Source organism: Diospyros lotus, chromosome 4 (assembly GCF_014633365.1).
Source record: "Diospyros lotus cultivar Yz01 chromosome 4, ASM1463336v1, whole genome shotgun sequence".
Taxonomy (NCBI): Eukaryota; Viridiplantae; Streptophyta; class Magnoliopsida; order Ericales; family Ebenaceae; genus Diospyros; species Diospyros lotus.
In genome coordinates, this window is record NC_068341.1 from 36745703 (window position 1) to 36768737 (window position 23035).

The 23035-nt window shown below is 37.8% G+C and overlaps 2 protein-coding genes across 2 annotated transcripts; both read right to left on the reverse strand.

The window, feature by feature from the left end:
* Positions 1-1072: 1072 nt before the first annotated feature.
* On the reverse strand, positions 1073-2930 carry LOC127799818 (AP2-like ethylene-responsive transcription factor At1g79700). The gene is made up of 7 exons (XM_052334036.1): positions 2603-2930; positions 2439-2447; positions 2248-2336; positions 2075-2148; positions 1929-1979; positions 1755-1831; positions 1073-1659 (listed from the first exon to the last, which is right to left on the reverse strand). The coding sequence occupies exons 1-7, from the start codon at positions 2928-2930 to the stop codon at positions 1073-1075; spliced, it is 1215 nt and encodes a 404-aa protein (XP_052189996.1).
* Positions 2931-21268: 18338 nt separating this feature from the next.
* Positions 21269-23035, reverse strand: LOC127799819 (ethylene-responsive transcription factor WRI1-like). Its single transcript, XM_052334037.1, has 6 exons — positions 22723-23035; positions 22582-22590; positions 22407-22495; positions 22245-22318; positions 22021-22148; positions 21269-21867 (listed from the first exon to the last, which is right to left on the reverse strand). Exons 1-6 carry the CDS (start codon positions 23033-23035, stop codon positions 21269-21271), a joined length of 1212 nt encoding a protein of 403 aa, XP_052189997.1.

Below are 23035 nucleotides of genomic sequence, written 5' to 3' on the forward strand. Positions count from 1 at the left end.
AAAATTATTACAGATAACATCTATCTTTACTTTTTCTAATTCTATTAGTATTATGATTTTTTTAGATAATGTTTATCTCTTATAGATGATGTTTATTCTCCCAAAAGAAATTTTTGGATGTCAGAGTTATGCATTTCGCGTGTTGCGTGGGACCTTTGCGTAAGCGAACATTTACATCTTTTAGCCTAAAAAGTTATTTTGGGCTCTTAGACGTTTTTTTTTTTTTTTTTTTTTATCTTTTAATGGGTTTTTGCTTATGACATAATAATTTCTTATTAAAACATGGACTAAGGGAGAAATGTACCTAGCTCTGCACAAGTGTGGGTAAATATGAAGGTTCTACATCACTGCTTATTCTTGCTCAACTTATTACAATATTTCATACATTAGAAACGTCTGTTATGCATCGAGGCTTGGCTGGATAGAAGTCGCTCAAGTCATGTCCTACTCGGGAGTTAGCTCGATAACCCCCTCCTCTCCCCTTCTTACCTTCAAAAAAAAAAAAGAATAAAGAAACATAGCAATATTTCCAACTTTTTTAGCTTCAAATGCTGAAATCCATTTACACCTGCATCAGAATTTGGGGATCAGGGGATATTGCCCTGTAATTATTAAGAATGCCAGTGGCTGTAATCAACAAGGAACCCTGGTGATAGTCATGCTTCTTATTAGATAAGAAAACCTTCAAGATGGATTGTTGATGGGAAACCCTCTTAGGTAATGTTAATTATTTCTTATTCCAACATGGAAATTACGATTGTGCTGCATTTTGGGTGAAGAAGAAGAAGAAAGGAAAACGTCCGGAAAGAAACAAAGTTGAATCTTAGTTCATTCTTTTCCCTTTAGGCTAGAAAATATGAAAAAAAGTATTGATATTTGTCAAAAAAAAGAAAGAAAGAAACTTGTTGCATTTGACTGCCATAGATAAGATTTATTTTTCTAACTCGCGAATCATCTCTATATACACGGTCATATGACTCATATCTAATTGCTTGAATCAACAAGAAAATGCTTCGTTCACAGATATCTACAGAAAAGAAAATAAGATTGCTCAAGGCGGTAGGCTATTGTGTCAGTAATCAAATTGAAGGCGTGTTTCTGAGGCACCTCCCAGCAGATTACTTGGATGATTATAGTTGAAATGGAACTCTTCTTGCAACTGAGCACTGTGATTGTTGAAAGAGAGAACAAATGGGATATCATCTGTTCCATCATAGAATATCCCCGAATACTCATCATCTTGCTGGTTCTTGTTTCCTCTATCTTCATCTTCATATTCAGATGCCCTGAAATTCTTCTCCACCAATTCTCTATACAAGGAAGAACGGAGGAGGAGGCCCAGTGCAGTGGGAGAAGATGATCTTGTGTGTGAGTTAACCGGGAATTTACTTTCAACTACTTGTTGCCTATGAGGAGATGCCAAGCTGTTGGTGCTAAAGGCATTACCACAAAGCGAGGACTGGTATTCATCTTGTGAACTGAAGCTCGAGGAGGGGAGTGCATCAGATTCTGTACTTTTCATCTGTTGTTCTTGTGCAGCGTTTGCTCCCGGCTTCAACCAATCAATATAAGTACTCAAGTCAAAGTTGGTCACGGCTTTGATGCCTCTGTACTCAATGGCAGCCAAGTCATAAGCCCGAGCAGCGTCCTCTTCTGTGTCTGTGAACAGAAATAGGGCAAGTGGGTAAAATTAAAAATGGACGGATAGATTCATTCCGGAGAATGTATCACAAAAACTCTGCTTGTAGACTTACAGTAAGTGCCAAGGTAGAGATATTTATTCCCCAAAACTCGTCCTATTCTGGCTTCCCATTTCCCATTGCGGTTGTGCCTGCAACTTCGGGACACAATTGCTTGAATAAACTGCTTGCTTCCTAATTAGTAATAAATTCGTTGGTTCATCACTTCATATAAGAGAACATACGTACCTAGCAACTCCTCTGTATTTTGATACACCTCTTGAGAAGCCACTGCTCTTTCTACAATAAAGGAAATGAACAGAAAGGGAAGAGTTAGTTTAGCAAAATACCCACAAGAAAATTTATTAAATTAGATGAGGTATTTGAATTCAAACCTTCTTAAAGAGGCTAAATGCTCCTCTTTTGTTAATTTTTGCATAATCTCTATCTCCTTTGCGTAATCAGACACCTGATGAATAAAAATTCAGTGTTCATCTAGAAGTCAGTTCTCTTATAGATGGAACGATTACATAAAACGATCTCATGCTTATGCAGAACCAAATTATACCTGGAAATTGGTAGAAGTTGATGTACCCCAGTACTTCAGTGCAGCTAGATCATATGCTCTTGCTGCAGATTCTTCTTCAATGAAAGCTCCTGAAAGAGTTTGACAGAAAAAGGTGTCATTTTTCTGTAAAATATGAAAACAAGGACCAATATAAAAATGAATTCCAAGTCACAAAGGAAAATCGAACTCACCAAGGTAAACTGAAAGTCTCAAAGTTCCATTCCAAAGTGAAGTCAGATGGAAGGAAGAAAATCCAACAACAAAAAGAAAACTCAAATCAGGCACAAGATTTCATTTTAAAAAAAAAAAAAGCAGTATGGGGACTATGGAACATTTGACAGTATTTAGTATCTACCTTGTTTCCCTTTCTTCTTCTGTGTAGGATTCCAGGAAAGCTTATCCCACAGATGAGCTTCGAATCTTCCTGTCCATCGATGCCTGCTGACACCACGAAATCTCGAGCTCCTCTTCACAGTGGTATGGGCAGAAGCTCGATCACCTTGTTGGCATGACGGCTGCTGCTGCAGGCTGGTCTCTTGCACATCACAAGCACATGCAGCTGCAGCTGCAGCCAGGTCCCTTCTTCTTCTCTTGACACACCTTGCCTCAGAGGCCTCTCCATCTACAGCAAATCTGTGAAGCCTTCCAGGTTTTTCCTCGTTCTTCACCATCTTCATCTCCATTCTTCTCTTTGAGGCTTGCTTGCTTTAATCTGCTTCTATTTTACTCTCTTTTGAACTGTATTCTTAATTCTTGACTTATGAAGAATGTCTTGATGGTATAGATTTATAGTCTTCATGATTTCTTGGTCTTATTATGCCTTGTCTTATTAAATTAGGAGAAGGCCAGAAAAACGATGATCACAAAGCAGCTATAGACAGATTTTCTGTGTCCACACTCAGGTTTGCCCTTGCTAGAGACACAAAATCTTTAATATTTCATGGTCTTGGAGTATGTAAAGACTAACTGCTTTGATATAATAAAATTTATAATATGTGGGCTTAAGCAGATGCTTCTGTGCAACTTGACAAGTGAGCATTGATCATTCAGTCAATACAAATGACAATTTTGTCACATCTTTGACAAGCAACCAAACGGCCAGTGTCTGCACCATATACTGACACAATCACTCGGATAATCTTATCATGGAGTTTAACTCAGTTAAACCACTCCCACTAACCTAAACACAGGTGATGCGGTCAAAGTATGGTCAGGTCTGTTAGAGGTATTGCTCAGTTTTGGTTTAGAGGTGATTCCATTTAGGCATGGCCTGCAGAGTTTTGTCCTGAAAAGGGCCCTCGTGGGAAGGGAAGTGGATCTTTACTCATAACCCACAATTAATTCTTGGTTCACAATGACATGGGATTATCCCTCCCCAACACGATGCCCCATAAGTGAGATAATGGGGGATTTTCACATATGGCACCAGATCATGCTACATCCCACACGAGGTAGTGTCCGTTTTGGCTTAAAGCCATCATTTGGCATGGTGCCAACAATTTTGTCCAGAAAAGGGCTCATGTGGAACAGAGAGTGAATCCTTATTTATAAGCTACGGCCCATCCTTGACTCACAGGACGTGGGATTGTGTCCCTCCCAGCAACAGGTATGAAGAAGACAAGAATACTCAACCTGAAACCAGTATGAGAATGAAACCAAAATAAAAATTAGCTGAAGCAAGTATAAAGGACAATTTACAAATTTGGAATATGCAGCACAAGATCAAGGTAGTGTTCAACTGAATCACCTAATCCTCCAGAATGCTTCCAGGTTTTGTTTTCTGTGAAGAGGATTGGCAGAAGCACCATTTGCGTTGTCCTATTATGCAACTGCAAAGTAATTAGTTAATTAATTAATATGCTATAACTCAACAATCAGCATTCCTTGGATTCTTCATCAAGCTAAGTACAATCTTCTTTGTTGTGGAGGTGGGTTAATTACTTGAGTGATGTGGATGAGATGGTTTTAGCATTTTATGAAAGGTAGGAGGAGAATTAATGCAAGGAAAATTTGAAGAGAAGTGGTTCTAGGCAATTTTTATGGCATTTTTAAATTTTGTCAAGTTTGAAGTGTGCAATTCAGGTGATTTCAGAGGCTAATCTAAATGAAATCAGGCTGAGGATTCAAAATCACTAGTCTTACTAGTGAGATCCGTGTCTTTCAGGCAAATTCCTTTGTTTAGGCCTTGAAATTAGCATTTTTGGCTATTTTAGGAAATAATTGATTTGGTAATAACTTCCATTAGGAAGTGAATTTTAATATGTCGTTTTGGAGAATTTTCTTTATTTCAATATATTTTTAATTTTGTAGTGAAAACCCAATTTTGCCTTTTTTGGTAAAATTCGGGTTTTAGGGTTTTGGGGTGTTTTCTAGTTTCTTTGTCATATTGGGAGTTGTAGCCTATAAATACTATGTTTATAAGACGTTATGTAGTTAATTTCAGAATTCTAAATAAAATTTCTGTTGAAAATTTTTTCATATTTCTCTTCATTTTTTTAGTATTTTTTAGAATCAACGAATTATTAATTGAGTCATATAACCCGGCATTTGTGAGTGAATCAACGAGTTATTAGAAGGCTTCCACTACATCAATTGGTATCAGAGCCAAGTTTGTTCCTTGACAGCCACCATGCCGCCAAGACGAGCAGTTCGTAACCAAGTCGTAGAAGAAGTATATGCCCAAGATAACGCAAGAGAAATCCAGCGTTTGAATGGGCTCGTGAATACTATGATGGAGCAGATTACGCAAATGAATTAGGCCATGCAAGAGTTCATGATTGGATAGGGAGGTGAATGAAGGAGGCATGAGGATGTCAATCTGTTGGTCCTCTTAACTAGGGAGAGGGTGATGAGAACGATGGTGATAGTGAAGGAGACTTCAAAGAGGAACCTCGCAGGCGTCGTAGAGGTGGCGTGGACAAAGACAATAGACGTTGAGAATTTGGAATACAAACTGAAATTCCAAAATTCTATGGTGAAATTAAAGCCGAAGAATTTTTAGATTGGTTGGAAACGACATAAGAGATTTTGGAATTTAAGGAGGTGCTAGGGAATAAACGTGTGCCATTAGTAATAACGCGATTCAGAGGTAGGGAAATAGCGTGGTGGAAACAGGTGAAATTAACTAGGGCCAGAATGAAAAAACCTAAAATTTCCACGTGGGAAAAGCTGAAAAAGAAGATGAGGAAGGAGTTTCTGCCCTATAATTACCAGAGGTTAATGTACTAGAGGTTACAAAATTTGAGGTGGGGAAATAGGATTGTTGATGAATATACCACATAATTTTACCACTCCCACTAACCTAAACACAGGTGATGCAATCAAAGTATGGTTAGGTCTGTTAGAGGTATTGCTCAGTTTTGGTTTAGAGGTGATTCTATTTAGGCATGGCCTGCAGAGTTTTGTCCTGAAAAGGGCCTTCGTGGGAAGGGAAGTGGATCTTTACTCATAATACACAATTAATTCTTGGTTCACAATGACATGCGATTATCCCTCCCCAACACAATGCCCCATAAGTGAGACAATGGGGGATTTTCACATATGGCACCATATCATGCTACATCCCACACGAGGTAGTGTCCATTTTGGCTTAAAGCCATCATTTGGCATGGTGAGCACAATTTTGTCTAGAAAAGGGCTCATGTGGAACAGAGAGTGAATCCTTATTTATAAGCTACAACCCATCCTTGACTCACAGGATGTGGGATTGTGTCCCACCCAACAATAGGTATAAAGAAGACAAGAATACTCAACCTAAAACTAGTATAAGAATGAAACCAAAATAAAAATTAGTTGAAGTAAGTATAAAGGACAATTTACAAATTTGGAATATGCAGCACAAGATCAAGGTAGTGTTCAACTGAATCTTTTGATGTTTTGAGACTTTCTGTAAAGAGGACTAGCTGTTACTCTCCACAGAGAATCAATTGTCATTTTATGTTTTTAATACTTTTTATGTTTTTACTTAGTCAATTTAGTTATTGTGTAGTTGCTTGATTTTAGGATCGTGGTTAAGGTCATGTTAGGTAGTTAGAAGTAGTGGAGGTAGTTATTTCACACTTTCTCTCATGGAATCAATAGTATATAAGTTTCTCATGTAATCAATAGAATGGTTCTCCTCTCATTCAATTTATTTTTTGTGCTGCAGTTTTTCACAAGTGGTATCAGAGCATTTTTCTTAAGGAACTGTGATTATTGAGTGAATCAGTGTGCTGCTTATTTTTTTCTCCAATGGCATCCAACAATTTTTCTACTCCTAAACCTCTGATCTTCATTGGAGAAAATTATTAGGTATGGGCTATCAAAATGAGAGCTTATATAAGGGCCTTGAGTTTGTGGGAAGTTGTTGAGAGTGACTTTGATCCTGCTCCTCTTAGACAAAACCCAACATTGGCACAAATTAAGAAGTATGAAGATGATTTAGCAAAGAAACCCAAGGCATTGACTGTCATACACTCGACTATTTCAGATGTAATCTTCACAAGGATAATGGCTTGTGAATCACCAAAAGAAGCATGGGATAAACTGAAAAAAGAGTTTGAAGGCAGTGATCGGGTAAAGACAGTCAAGTTGTTAGCTCTCAAATGAAAATATGAAATGTTGAGAATGAAAGATGGGGAGATAGTCAAGAAGTACTCTTCAAAACTCTTACAACTTGTGAATCAAATTTGACTTTATGGAGAAGCATTTGAAGATTCAAAAGTGGTAGAGAAAATGTCGATTAGCTTGCCAAACAGGTTTGAGTCCAAGATTTTAGCAATTGAGAAATCTTGTGACTCGAAACATTTGTTAGTTATAGAGCTTATTAGCAAATTGCATGTGCAATAGCATAGGACCTCTATGAGGTTAGAAGAAACGATTGAAGGAGCATTGGTCTTGAAGCATAAATACAAGAAAAATGGTGGCAAGAAATCTACTCGTGATAAGGAAAGTAAAGAGAAGGCTTCTATAGAACCTCAAAAGAAGGGTAAGTTCCCACCATGTGGAACTTGCAAAAGAACCAATCATCAAGAGAAAGATTGCTTTTACAAGGGTAAACCTCAGTACTAGTGTAGATTTTGCAACAAATATGGACATATTGAAAGATATTGCAGATTGAAGATGGATCAGTATAAACAACAGCCTGTAGAACAAGCCAATATGGCCGAGAGCATTTGTTCATGACTATTTCATCTCCTCATTCATTTGGCAGAAATCTATAGCTTACTGATAGTGGTTGTACTAGCCACATGGCATGTGATGTTTCTATGTTTGCTTCACTTGACAAGTCATACAAAATCAAGGTGAAGTTGGGAAATAGAGATTTTGTGCAAACTAAGGGCAGAGGAACTATTGCTGTAGAGATTAAAAAAGGTATAAAGTTCATTTCTGATGTCCTTTATGTTCCTAGCCTAGATCAAACTCTATTGAGTATGGAAAAAATGTTGAAGAAAGGCTATGAATTAAATTTTAAAGGTGAATTTTGTATTATTTTTTATGGTGATGGCTGTGAAATTGTAAGAGAAAAAATGGTTGATGATATCTTTCCGCTTGATTTTAACTCAGCTACCCAACATGTTTATAGTGCTAAAACTGATGAAACTTGGTTGTGGCATAGACGTTTTGGGCACTATTATCAGAAGTCTTTAAAGTTTATGGAGGAGAATGATTTTGTGAGGGATATGCCTGTAGTTATTATAAGTGATGAGGTCTGTGAATCTTGTTAAAAGGGCAAGATGACTAGAAAAGCCTTTCCTCTCAACAAGGCTTGGCGGGCAACAAACAAACTTGAGCTAGTGCATATTGATATTTGTGGTCCAGTAAGCATTATGTCTTTCAATGGGAGCAAGTTTTTTATCTTGTTCATTAATGATCTTACAAGAATGGTGTGGGTTTATTTTATGGCTAATAAGTATGAGGTTTTCTCTATTTTCAAAAAATTCAGAGTTTTTGTCAAAAAGCAAAGTAACTGTAACATCAAGACCTTGAGATTAGATAATGGCATGGAATACCAGTCTAGTGAATTTTAAATTTTTTGTGAAGCTGCAGGCATCAATCATCAATTAACAGTAGTCTATACTCCACAGTAGAATGGGGTGTCAAAAAGGAAAAATCAAACTGTGGTGGAGATGGCTAGGTGCATGATGGTTGAGAATAATTTGCCTAAAATTTGTTGGGCTGAAGCTGTTAATACAACTGTCTATCTTCTCAACAGGCTCATAACAAGGTCTGTAGAGAGGATGACACCATATGAAGCATGGTTTGGCTCAAAGCCATCTGTTCAACATTTGAAGATCTTTGGTTTGATCTGTTATGTACATGTCCTAGCTGTGCGAAGAAGTAAATTGGATGAAAAGGCTGAATTGGGTATTTTTTTGGGTTATGCAGCACAATCCAAAGGATACCAAATTTACAATTTGGAGAAACAAAAAATCTTGATTTCTAGAGATGTTGAAGTTGATGAATCTGCTTTTTGGAATTGGGATAAAAATACAGTGGAGAAACAAACTATATTTTTTTTTCTCAAAATTCCAACTCAAGAGGAGCACCTGATTCCAAATCTTTTGCTACAAATGACAATGGTGTGGATGTTGATGGGGATGACGATTTAGACCTGGATTCACCACCTCTAAAGACTAAATCTCTCTATGAGATTTATGAAAGTTGTAATATGCTGCTTTAGAACGAGTTGATTTTCTTGAAGCTTCCAAAGATGAAGAATGGAAGAAAGCAATGGTGGAGGAGATTGCCATGATTGAAAAGAATAAAACTTGGGAGCTCACCAGCAAACCAAAGGGAAAGAATGTGATTGGTGTCAAATGGGTCTTTAGATCAAAGTTGAATCCTGATGGTTTTATTTTCAAGTACAAAGCTAAGCTAGTGGTGAAAGGGTATGCACAAATGGCTGGAGTGGATTATGGCGCAACGTTTGCACTAGTGGCTAGGCATGATACCATTAGATTATTGCTTGCCCTTGCTACAAAAAATGGTTGGAATGTGTATCATTTGGACGTCAAGTCTACTTTTTTCAATGGCATTCTTGAGGAAGAGATTGATCTGCATCAGTCTCAAGGATTTGAAGTCACAGGTCATGAAGACAAAGTTTACAAATTAAAGAAGGCATTGTATGGTCTGAAACGAGCCCCTCGGGTTTGGTATTCAAGAATTGACTCTCACTTGATCCGTCAAGGATTTAAGAGGAGTGAAAATAAGGCTACTTTATATGTCAAAGACTAGGAAGGTGGTGAATGATTGATTCTATCTTTGTATGTCGATGATATGTTGGTAACAAGAAGTGATTTTCAGCAGTTGAAAATTTTTAAAAAAGAGATGCAACAAGAGTTTGAGATGTCTAACTTGGGGTTAATGAATTACTTCTTGGGAATAGAGGTTTATCAAATGGAAAGAGGCATTTTTTCTTACTCAAAGGAAATATGCCTAGGATGTGCTTAAAAAATTTAAGATGGAGCAAAGGAAATTAGTTGCGACACCACTTGTTCAAAATGAAAAATTCAATTTAGATGATGAAGAGGACAAAGTTATTGCAACTATTTTTAGAAGTTTAGTTGGTAGTTTGTTGTATTTGACAACTATAAGACCTGATCTTATGTTTCCATCCAATTTGTTATCTAGGTTTATGCATACACCAAGTCAAGCTCATCTGAATGTTGTAAGAAGGGTGTTGAGATACATTAAAGGTACAATTGATTTTGTTGTGTGGTATGAGAAGGAAACTGGTAGCAATTTACAGGGATATGTTGATAGTGATTGGGCTGGCAGTATGGAAGATTGCAAAAGCACCTCAGGCTATGTTTTCTCATTTGGCTCAGGCCCTTTTTCATGGAACTCTAAGAAGCAAGAGATGGTAGCTCAGTCAACTGCTGAGGCAGAGTATATTTCTATTGTTGGTACTGCTAACCAAGCCATCTGGCTTAGAAAGTTATTGATTGATCTGGGAGAAGAGCAAGATGGACCTACTATCATTTTGTGTGATAACAAATCTACCATTACTATTGCCAATAATCCTGTGTAACATGGTAGGACCAAGCATATTAAAGTCAAATTTCATGTCATAAGAGAGGCAGAGAAGAATCAAGAAGTTAAGTTGTTGCATTGCAAATTTGAAGTACAAGTTGCAGATATGCTCACCAAGGCACTTTCCAAAAACAAGTTTGAAGAGCTGAGAAACAAACTTGTGATCTCAAAAAAAAGTCTCAAGGAGGAGTGTTGATGTTTTGAGACTTTTTGCAGAGAGGACCAGTTGTTACTCTCCACAGAGAATCAATTGTTATTTTATGTTTTTAATATTTTTTATGTTTTTACTTAGTCAATTTAGTTATTGTGTACGTAGTTGCTTGATTTTAGGATCGTGGTTAAGGTTATGTTAGGTAGTTAGAAGTAGTGGAGGTAGTTATTTCACACTTTCTCTCATGTAATCTGTTGCAGAAGACAACTAATCAAAACAAAAAAAGTTAAAGTAAAATATATTGAAAAGCAAAACAGATATCGAAACAACCAAGGTCACAGAAGAGTAAACAAGAAAACTCCCTGTAAAAGATTTTGTCAAGGCTCAAATCTAGGTCTATCCAGTATGTACCACCCAGGTAACTCCAGAAAATAGGGACACCAAGCCTCAAGGAAGCACACAAGGAACAAACCACGAAAACCCCCAAATAGGAGCCCAGAACCCTCTCGGCCAGAACACCAAAACTTCCCCCCAAAACCACACAGGTTACATTCACAGCAAGATCCACCAAGGAACAAGAACGATCACTAAGATATCGAGCGAAGAACGGTTCAGAAAAGCTTACCTCAAAAGGATCTGCTGAACCAAATAAATATAAGCTACTCACCGATCGACCAGGGGCTTCCAAAGGAAAGGAATACCCACTGCCATGAGAAGTAGATCTGGCAGAAAAAAAGGAAGAACCAGCTCATGAAGATTGGCCATCAAAGGAAAGTATCAGGAAAGCAAAGAGAGAAGGAGAGAGAGAGTTTGGCCATCAAATGAGGGTAAAAAAGGCAAAAAATAAGTCTTAAATATGACGGTGCTAGGGCAAGGCTGATGGGCCATTTAGCTTGGGTTTGGGCTTCCTTAAGCCTTGAGCAAATGGGCTCAGCCCATTTCTCCTCCAAAGACTTAATTAAGGGCTTATGGCCCGACTTTTTAATGGGCTGCCAATGGGTGGTATATTTTTTATGGTACTTCAATCCCGGGCCAAAGCCTATGAAGATAAACCCGACTATTCGTCATAGCCTTGGGCCTCATTGGGAAACAAAACAACAAATCTCCACCTAATTCCCAATGAGGCCAGCAAACACAAACAGAAAGCATATGCAACAGGATGCAACAGAATGCAGATGATGCATAAGCAACTATCAAGTAACCTTACCAATGTTAAGTAGATCTAGGCAACTCTTAAATTTAGCCACAAGCAAAATTTTTGTTCCCATATCAGCAGGATTAAATTCAGAAAGCACTTTTTCCAATCTAATAATGTTTTGAGATACAATATCATGAATAAAATGCAATCTCACATCTATATGTTTAGTGCATTCGTGAAAAATAGGATTTTTACATAAGTGAATTGCAGATTGACTATCAGAGGAAACAGTCACATTTTCATTAAGAACACATAGTTCATTTAGCAATCCTTTAAACCATAAGGCTTCCTTAATAGCCTCTGTAGCAGCAATGTATTCAGATTCGGTGGTAGAGAGGGCAACAATATGTTGAAGTTGAGACTTCCAACTAATGCATGATTCACACAAAGTAAATACATAGGATGATGTGAACTTCCTATTATCTCTATCACCAGCATACTTTGAATCAGTAAATCCTTTTAATCTCACATTATCGGACTTATGCTTATATATTAATCCTACATTATAGGTGCCTCTTAAATACTTTAATAACCATTTCACTGCCTCCCAATGATAAGGACCTGGGTTTGTCATAAATCTGCTGAGAGTACTAACTGCATAAGCTAAATCTGGCCTAGTACATACCATAAGATACATGACAGAACCTATAGCATTTGAATAAGGGATTTTATTCATATATTCCTTTTCTTCCTCATTATCAGGAGATTTATCTTTAGATAATATGAAATGGTTTCCTAAAGGTAAAGATACTGACTTACTATCATGCATACCAAATCTTTTTAGAATTTTTAACACATATGTTGTTTGATGCAAAAATAACATAGAATTTGACCTATCCCTTTCAATTTCCATACTTAGGATCCTCTTGGCCATTCCTAGGTCTTTCATGTCAAATTCTCCACCTAATGCAGATTTTATGCTATTTATCTTTTTGACATTAGGACCAATAAGAAGCATATCATTAACATAAAGTAAAAAAAACACAGTCATTTTTATTTTTATGCTGAAAATACAAGCAATGATCAAACTCACTTCTTTTAAAACCAATTAATTTAACAAATGAGTCAAAACGTTTATACCACTATCTTGGGGACTGTTTTAAACCATATAAGGATTTTTTTAAGAAACACACAAAATCTGGTTTTCTTTTGTCTTCAAAACCTTTGGGTTGATACATAAAGATTTTTTTTTCTAAATCACCATGTAAGAAGGCTGTTTTTACATCTAGTTGTTCAAGTTCCCAGTCAAAATATGCAACTAATGCAAGCATGACACGAATGGTAGTGTACTTAACAACCGGTGAAAAAATCTCATTATAATCTACCCCTTCCTTTTGTGTGAATCCCTTGGCTACTAACCTAGCCTTAAATCTTATTGATTCTCTATCAGTTGTACCCTCTTTAACCCTATAAATCCACTTGCAATCTACAATGGATTTATCCTTAGGTCCAGGGACTAATTCCCAAGTTTGGTTCTTGTTGAGGGAACTCATCTCCTCTTTCATTGCTTCTATCCATTCTTTTGAATATTTATTTCTTATGGCTTCCTCATATGTGTTAGGCTCATTTTTAGCTAGGTCTTGATAGCTTGCATAAGCTAATTCGAAATCTAATGCTAATCTTTGAGGTAACCTATGAGACCTTCTTTCCCTATCCCTAGCTAGCTAGTAATCTGGAACTAATGGCTAGTCATTAGGGAATTCTTCTACTGTTTCTCTCTCCTCATTTATTTTAGGCTGATTTTGACTCTCCACTTCACTAGAGGTTGAAGAAGTGTTCTCCACCTCATCTGAATTTATAGGAGCTTGGGTGCTTGAGTTTTTCAACTCTTCTTGAGGACTCTTGTCCTCACTAATTTTGTCACCACTAGGCTTTGTACAAGGCATTTCTGATCCATTAAATATGACATCTTTACTAACAATAATTCTTATTCCTTTTTGGTTTCTATCCCATAGCCTATACCCTTTGACTCCCTTAGGATATCCTAAGAAAACACATTTCCTAGCTCTAGGCTCTAATTTTCCCTCATTTTGATGAGTGAAGGCAGCACAACCAAAGGTTCTAAGAATTGAATAGTTAGCACATTTTCCATGCCATTTTTCATAAGGAGTATCACCATTCAAGGCAGCTGAAGGAGTAAGATTAACTAGGTAACATGCAGTCATAACTGCTTCTCCACATAATGACTTAGGTATATTTGAACTAATCATCATACACCTAACCTTGTCTAAGAGGGTCCTATTCATCCTCTCAGCTACTCCATTCTGTTGAGGAGTATAGGGGACTGTTTTATGCCTAGTAACTCCATATTCCTTGCACAAATTATCAAAATTAAAATTACAGAATTCTAAATCATTATCAGTCCTAAGGTATTTTATCTTCTTGTCAGTTTGATTCTCTATTTGAGTTTTCCAGTTTTTAAAACTTTTAAAAGTTTCAGACTTATCTTTTAAGAGAATAACCCAAACTCTCCTAGAGTAATCATCAATTATAGACAGAAAATACCTATTACCCCCTGATGTGGGATTAGATGCTGGCCCCCAAAGATCTGAGTGAATGTATTCTAAGGCTCTAGAGGCTCTATGAACATTGGAGGAGAAAGACAACCTATGATGTTTTCCAAGAACACAATGATCACAGAAAGGGATATCAGACACAAAATCTTTACCAAAAGCACCTTTATCACTTAGCAACTTAAGCCCTTTGACACTCACCTGTGCTAACCTGTTGTGCCACTTGATAGTGGCATCAGGATTGATTGATGTAATATGGGATCCTAGATTATTAATTACCTCAGAATTTAATACATAAATCCCATTTCTCCTTACCCCCTTACAGACTACCATTGATCCTTTAAACATTTTTAACACTCAATTTTCAATTTTTCCAGTAAGGCCATTTTTTTCTAATTCTCCCATTGAAATTAAATTCCTAACCATTTTGGGTATATATCTAACATCTTTTAATTTTAAGACATAACCATTGTCTAACTTAATAGAGATGTTTCCTACCCCAATGATTTTATATGCTAGGTTACTACACACTATGGCATGCCCACCTTCAAATTCATGCATATTTTCAAACCAGTATTTTTGTGATGTAACATGAAATGCTGCACCTAAATCTAAGATCCATTCATGCATGTTTGATTTAGCAGCAACATTTATTTCAGTGGAATCAGAATCTAAGAGCATGTATACTTCACTAGGATCATATGAAGTTACCACATTAGCTTTTTCTTGATCCTTACCCTTTTCTTTAATTTTATTTTTCTCTGCATAACAATCTTTAATAAAGTGCCCAGTTTTACCACACACATAACACTTTTTACCCTTCTCTCAATTTTTGGATTTGGACCTACTTCTATTCTTTTTCTTACCACTTCTCTCTTGATTTTTAAATTGGGACCTACCTCTCATCATATGGACCTCACCATGCCTTTTCTCATGTTTAAGTTCCATTTCTTTACTTCTTAAGGAATCTATATCAATTTCAGGTCTTAAGGTATCCCTACCATACTTAATGGCATTTTTTTACCTCTTTATAGATATCTGGAATAGCATTTAATAAGATCACAGCCTTATATTCTTCAGATACTGTTTCACCACAATTAGTGATATCTTAAATTAATTTGTTAAAGACATCTAAATTGTCATCTAGATCCTTAGAGGGGTCAATATTAAAACTGAAAAAATTCTCTAACAAATAGAGTTTTTTTGGTGTGGACTTCTTCACATATAATTTTTCCAGTTTTTCCCATAGCTCTTTAGTTGTGTCAAGTTTTCCTACCTTCCTTAACATTGAATTAGAGAGATGTAAGATTATTGATGTAATACCCAAAAATGATTTGAGGATAAAAATGATATTTAATCAAGGGCATAAATGGAATTTTGAAAAAAATAAGACTATAGGGTGCACTGACACAACCTTGGACGACCGAATTTATCAGAGGGAGTACCCCGAACCCTAGATAGCCAAGAAAAATGGTGTAGTATCGACGAGTGATTTAAATTATGATTTTTAGTGATAAAAGAAATGAGATCAGGAACAGTTTTCGGTATAGCAAAAATACAGCTGCCAATTAGGTCATATTACCGAATTGTTATAGACGATGCCTGAAAAATTAACGGAGTGTGTTTAGGACTAATATTTGATGTATAGAACAACCCTTAAGTGGTTTCAGGTTGAATCAAGTGGATTTGAGGTCAAAACGATCAATCGGGCCTAAGTGTAATTTTCTAAAAATGCCCGAGGGAGGTCAAGACGGTAATTTTTTGGAAGTTTCGAGGGGGGAATGAGAAGTAATAATCTTGAGGGTCTTAGTGGTGGTGCTAGAAAGATCAGGGGCTTGAGGATAAGGGCCAAAATGCAAAAGAAAAATTTTAAGGGGCTAAAATGCAATTTTTGAAAATCTGCCAAAGCATGGCAGATCTGGCCTGAAAATCTGGCGATTTGGCAGCCTATTTTCGTCAGGGCATGGGCAACGACGGTCTAGGAGGCGTGTGGGAAGAGTTTTGGCCGAAAATCGACCACGTGGGGATGGGTTTTGGCCTATAAATAGCCAAGGGTTTCGGCCGAATTTGAGGCATCAAATCGCTCAAGTTTGAGGGAAAATCGAGGAAAGCCAATAAGGGGCTTTTGATCCTTGAGGCGAGGGGAGAATTTCTGGTAAGTTTGGAGAATTTTCGAGGTGTTTTAAGGGTATTTCGAGGGCTGATCGGAAATGGGAGACGGATCGTCGCGCCGCGCCCGTAAATGCCCGATCGGAGGCTTTTCCGGTGGCCTTTCAGCCTGAAACCGGTAGATTTGGGATCGACTCTTCGTGGGCTTTCAGGGGGTACCAGTTTTGGGGGCATCGGAGCATCGCCGACGACCGGAGAAAGGAAGAAGATGACCGGCGCGTGACTGCCATGCGCCAGCCCAAACCCTCCAACCACTCGCCCGTGCGTGGGGGCGCGTGCCACATAGGTAATTTCTGATTTTTTTTTCAAAATTCTTGAAAAAATATTTTATGAATTATTATGTAAAAATATTTGAGAAAATAGTTGTGTAGATATTTATTTTGGATTATTAGAGAAGAAAAATGGGAGAAAAATAGGAAAATGTGAGAAAATTAAGGAAAAATTATAATTATTGGATAAATATGATGATTAGCGTGCCTTGAAGGTTGAGACGAAGTGACTCGTGCAAATTTCGAGGTGGGCACGTAAATCAAGGCATACTACGCTTTTTAAGAAAAAATTCGAATTGCGCCTAAAGGTGAGTGGTTCTACCCGAAAAGACTTATAGTAGCATGTGAATGGTTTACTGTGAGTGTTCATCCCTATGGCTTGGTTTATTGTGATGGTCTGTCCAAACGGTTATTTACACATGCATTAAATTTCGTACGATAAATTGCATACATCGAAATGTTGATTTTAAGTTATGCACGTTATGATTTTTCGGCATTGGCATGTTGTGTTGCCTATGTGGGACATGGGTTGTTAACCTGTGACGTAGCTCTCGAGTGTCAGCACTCGGAATGCGTGCCAAGGGTTAATGCTATGTGACCCACTTGGGACGGGGCTGAGACGGGCTTCACCCTACGGTACTCAAGTAGCGGGGCTGAGAGTGGACACCACCCCGGTTGTTAGCTTAAGTGGCGGGGCTGAGAGTGGACACCACCCCAGGTTCCTTTGAGCAATAGCATTAAGGCCAAGGTGTCGTGGATTTCAGAGATAGTGCTGATGTGACACTCTTGGGGCTAGGGTGCGTTGGGTTTTGGAATGCTTTTGAGTAGGAACTTAAAGCCTAACAATGACAATGGGGTGATTCCCGGGTTCACATGTTGAGGTTGTCCCTCTTAAGCATGATTGGTTTGCCAATGGTCTGAAGTGGTCGTGTCGCCTTTAGAGAGATTGCATTTTCCCTAGTTAGGGTTAAGTGCTATGTGGGATTCTTTTAGGCTGGGGCATGTCGGGATTTATCGATTTTACATATGGTTTTGCATATCTGCATGAAAATATTTTTGAACTCTCACGTAGATGATTCAGCATCTAATTTGGACTATGTCCCTGGAATATTCAAACGTTCCAGGTGATTACAGTGGCGCCAAGGGAAAGAATGTCATCGAGATGTAGCTGCTATGTTTAGTTTTCGTAGGTTTTTGTCTATGATTACGATGTTCAGAGGTTATGTAATATTTTGATATTTTCATGTGAAACATCGATTTAGTTATTGTAAAAGGAATTGTCGGTTATATATCATTGAGGTTTCGATCTTGCTTCCGCTAATGTGATTGATAATACCTGTCTTAGTCTATTAATTATTAAATTTTGATATGCTAAGAAGGTACAATCGGGATTGTTGGGAAATGATTATGATGAAGGTAGGTGTATCGAGAGACTTATGTTGTGTGTATGATGTTAAAAAAAAAAAAAAATTTCCCGAAATCTCAAGGTAATGCTCGTTCTGAGAAAACGGGGCGTTACAATTGAAGTGTATGTCAATTCATCAGCTTCTAGTTTTTGTTCTTCTTTAGTACCTTTAGGGTATTTATCATCTATGGGCTTAGATACTTTCTGTTGTACTAAAATTCCTTTTATTTTTTGTTGCCAAATAGAAAAGTCCCCCTTCCCATTCCCCCAATTCGAAGTGTGTAGTTATATTCACTAAGTATATGAATTTCACACTGAATATGCAGCCTAATTAAATTAATGCAAACACATAGTTTTAAAGATTTAATTCAGGTAACATATTCACAAAATGATAACAAACAGAACTAGAACAGGACTAAAACAGGGTAGAGAAAACTAATTTACAAAGTAAACAGTATTCTATACCTGTTTTGCACACAGCCAAATAACTGATATCACACATAGTAGATTATCAGGATTTACACAACAAGGTATATATTGGCAAACAAAAAAATTGAAGAACAGTAACTGCAGAACAAAACAACTCAATTAAGCTTATATAAAATTTACCGAGCTAGATTTCAAAAGTGAGATCTAGAATGAAATCGAGTCGGATCTCGCGGGCCTGCCGACCTCCAATGCGCCAAAGTCTGCCACAACACACGCCGTCACCGGCCGGAGAGTAGACTGGCACGCGCCGGTCAGGGCAAAGCTACTCAGACTAATGATCACGGATCTGGGGTTGGCTCACCCCGAATCACTCGCGTGAAAAAATCGATCGAGAAAACCATAGGGGTTTTTCGATTATGGTTTGATTTTGCACAACCCAGGAGCCACACGAGGCTCTGATACCATTTGTTGCGGAAGACAACTAATCAAAACATAAAAAGTTAGAGCAAAATATATTGAAAAGCAAAACAGATATCGAAACAACCAAGGTCACAGAAGAGTAAACAAGAAAACTCCCTTTAAAAGATTTTGTTAAGGCTCAAATCTGGGTCTATCCAGTGTGTACCACCCAGGTAACTCCAGAAAATAGGGACACCAAGTCTCAAGGAAGCATACAAGGAACAAACCATGAAAACCCCCAAATAGGAGCCCAGAACCCTCTCGGCCAGAACACCAAAACTTCCCCCCAAAACCACACAGGTTATGTTCACAGCAAAATCCACCAAGGAACAAGAATGATCACTAAGATATCGGGCGAAGAACAGTCTAGAAAAGCTTACCTCAAAAGGATCTGCCGAACCAAATAAATACAAGCTACTCATCGATCGACCAGGGGCTTCCAAAGGAAAGGAAGACCCACTGCCATGAGAAGTAGATCTGGCAGAAAAAAGGGAAGAACCAGCTCACGAAGATCGGCCATCAAAGGAAAGTATCAGGAAAGCAAAGAGAGAAGGAGAGAGAGAGTTCGGTCGTCAAATAAGGGTAAAGAAGGTAGAAAATGAGGCTTAAATATGACGATGCTAGGGCACGGTTGATGGGCCATTTGGCTTGGGCTTGGGCTTGGGCTTGGGTTTGGGCTTTCTTAAGTCTTGAGCAAATGGGCTCAGCCCATTTCTCCTCCAAATGCTTAATTAAGGACTTATGGCCCGACTTTTTAATGGGCTGTCAATAGGTGGTATATTTTTTACGATACTTCAATCCCAGGCCGAAGCCTATGAAGATAAACCCGACTATTCGTCATAACCTTGGGTCTCATTGGGAAACAAAACAACATAATCAATGGTATATAAGTTTCTCATGTAATCAATAGAATGGTTCTCCTCCCGTTCAATTTAACTTATTTTTTGTGCTGCAGTTTTTCACAGAATCACCTACATTACAAATGAGAAGCCTCCAGAATGCTTCCAGGTTTTGTTTTCTGTGAAGAGGATTGGCAGAAGCACCATTTGCGTTGTCCTATTAAGCAACTGCAAAGTAATTAGTTAATTAATTAATATGCTATAACTCAACAATCAGCATTTCCTTGGATTCTTCATCAAGCTAAGTACAATCTTGTTTGTTGTCGAGGTGGGTTAATTACTTGAACCTGTTGGCTTCCTTCAGAGATCTCTAATCTAATGGCGGTTTCTTCTATGGAGTCAACTGACAATTTATTCTTCAAACTGGTTTAAAAAATTGCTACTCCATTAGTGGAACACACAAGGGTTAAATTTACATTCATGTAGATGATGGGAGGAAAAGTATTAGAAAACTGTGAACTGGTGTAAAGCAATCTCAGACAACCACAGGTTCTAGCATATTCTTCTTTATTCTATTTTTCAAAGGAAAAAAAAAACAATTTGGCCTCTGAACTTTTTAATTTTATTCAGGCTAGTCCATGAATTTCTTTTCATCTTAAATTCACCCCTAAGCTTTTCAAATTGTTTAATTCAAGGGTAAATTTGAGTCAAAGACTAGTATTTTAGGGGCAAAAGAACTATTTAAAAAAATTTAGGGATAATTTGAGCTCAAAATAAAAAATAAAAAAGAAGGTGAAGGACTAAACTGATTAAAAGTAAAAAAATTAAGAGACCAATTTGGCGTTATTTCCATTTTTCAAATGATTGGACCAAATTAACAATTTCTTTTTCTTGGAAATGGATAGATGTTAACATATTTCCCTGAGCTATATATATGTATATATGTACTTATGTATAGAACCAAATCATACTAAATGAAGTGCAATTTTTCTATAACAAAAACATACCAAACATTTATTTTAGTATAGGGAATCAAATATATGATTCTAACTTGTCAGTTATTTTTTTTTCATATGATCAAATTATTTTTATCATATTATATGCATCATATTTTTAATAAGAATCACTCTAACCTTATATGCCATTCCTCACTGTTACACTCATATTTTACACCTATTAGTTCTTTATAATTGCCTAACTTTCAATGTCATTGCAAGAAATTTCTTGTATGGGCCAGATGTTGAACGTGAAATCAAAGAAATTTAGCTGCTATGACCCATCAAGAAATTTGGTTGGAGGTGATTTTTTCATCTTCTGATTTTCAAATTAACAAACTTTGCTCCTTGATCATGGTTGAGATTAGACATAATGCAGTGCATGCACATGGAAAAATAACAATGTGAGAAACTTCCCCTTTACTATGATTCACAGGTTGAGATATCAATATCAACAAAGATAAGCTGAATTCACTAGCATCTACAAGAAAGCCACTAAAATGGCATATTAACAAAGAGAAACTCAATTCACAAGCATCTATAAGAAAGCATTCCAGATTGCTAAAGCCATCTGGGGATTACTAGTTATCGGATAGAAGCCATGTGTATGAAACTGCTCCAAGTGGATGATCACCCTGATGATTATACGTGAAGTTGAACTCTTCTTGGAGCTCGGAACCTTTAGTGTCGAAAGAGAGAACATACGGGATGCCGTCGTGAAAGATCCCTGCATACTCATGGTCTCCATCTATTTGAGGTTGGTGCTTACCATCTTCTCCATCATCTTCAGCTTCAGAGAAACTGGAGTTCTTCTGTACCAGTTCTCGATATATTGAAGACTGCAGGAGGAGGCCAACTGCACTGGGAGAAGACAGTTTTGTGCTCGAGCTAGCCGGAAATTTTGTTTCGAGTACCTCTTGCCTGCGAGGAGAATTCAGGCCCCTCATGCTAAATGCATTAGCATGAAAAGGGAATTGGGATTCCTCTCTTGAAGTGCAGTTAAATGATGTCGCTGCTTGAGACTCTATGTTTGCTTCTTGTTCTTTCACTGCAGTTGGAGTGTTTGCTCCTGGATTCAACCATCTGACATAAGAACTCAAGTCGAAGTTGGTCACAGCATTAAGTCCTCTGTATTCAATCGCTGCAATGTCGTAAGCACGAGCAGCCTCCTCTTGGGTGTCTGTAAAGAGAAATGAGCCGTGCGGGTAAGCATTGACATCTTGGATCGAGTCCAGTAGTTGTCAATCTATGTTGGAATTGCAGTCATCTGGTACTTCACTAAGTGTTCTTCTCAGATATGCTAACAATCACAATAACATAAGGTAGAACTTACTATAAGTGCCAAGATAGAGATATTTATTTCCGAAAACTCTTCCTATCCTAGCTTCCCATTTCCCATTGTGATGGTGCCTAGCAACTCCTCTGTACTTCGACACGCCTCTTGAAAAGCCACTGCTCTTTCTATAACAAAGGAAAGGAAAATATGCTCAGATAATGATCAAAATATCCATGAAGACTTAAAGTTTACTAGATTAGAAGAGATATTTGAGTTAATACCTTCTTAGAGAGGCCAGGTACTCCTCTTTTGTTAGAGTCTGCATGATTTCAATCTCCTTGGCATAATCAGAAACCTGAGCAAAATCTCAAGGACAGTCAAAGTTCGGTCTTGAACAAGTGGAATGTAAACGATCTCCTAGCAGTTTGGAATTGAGGTTATACCGGGAAATTAGTGAAAGTCGATGTCCCCCAATACTTAAGTGCAGCCAAATCGTATGCTCTTGCTGCAGATTCTTCCTCATCATAAGCTCCTGAGAGATCAGGAAGAAAAGGGTGTCATTTTATACAAAAAGATCAAATAATGTGAAACTAAATCCCAACAGAAAATAGCACTCACCGAGGTAAACTGCTAGTCCGAAAGTTCCATTTCAAAGTGCAGTCCCAAGGAGAAGTCAAAAAACTCATATTAGGCACAGGCATTTCAATGAAGAAAATGAAGTGTGAGGAGGAATAGGGAACAGTCTCACTCTATGTCTACCTTGTTTGCCTTTCTTCTTCTGTGTAGCATTCCAGGAAAATTTATCCCACAAGTGAGCTTCAAATCGCCCGGTCCATCTATGCCTGCTGACACCACGAAATCTCGAGCTCCTCTTCACAGTGACAGGAGCAGAAGCGTGATCGAGTTTCTGCTGTGGCTGCTTTATTTCTTGCATGCCACACGCAAGTGCAGCTGCAGCCGGTTCCCCTCGTCTCCTTCTCTTAATCCGACTTGCTTCCAAGCCATCTCCATCTACTCTGCATCTCCGGCGCCTTACTGACCTTTCCTCCTCCTTCAGCATTATCATTTCCAT

Excerpts from the sequence above, each read along its gene's own strand:
- LOC127799818 (XM_052334036.1), bottom strand. The coding sequence starts at position 2,930 with ATGGAGATGAAGATGGTGAAGAACGAGGAAAAACCTGGAAGGCTTCAC. Across the intron at positions 1,832-1,928 it reads AAATACAGAGGAGTTGCTAG|GCACAACCGCAATGGGAAAT; the intron begins GTACGTATGTTC and ends CCGAAGTTGCAG. Across the intron at positions 1,660-1,754 it reads TCTCTACCTTGGCACTTACT|ACACAGAAGAGGACGCTGCT; the intron begins GTAAGTCTACAA and ends TTCTGTTCACAG.
- LOC127799819 (XM_052334037.1), bottom strand. The coding sequence starts at position 23,035 with ATGGAAATGATAATGCTGAAGGAGGAGGAAAGGTCAGTAAGGCGCCGG. Across the intron at positions 22,319-22,406 it reads CGACTTTCACTAATTTCCCG|GTTTCTGATTATGCCAAGGA; the intron begins GTATAACCTCAA and ends GATTTTGCTCAG. Across the intron at positions 22,149-22,244 it reads TACCTGGCCTCTCTAAGAAG|AAAGAGCAGTGGCTTTTCAA; the intron begins GTATTAACTCAA and ends CCTTTGTTATAG.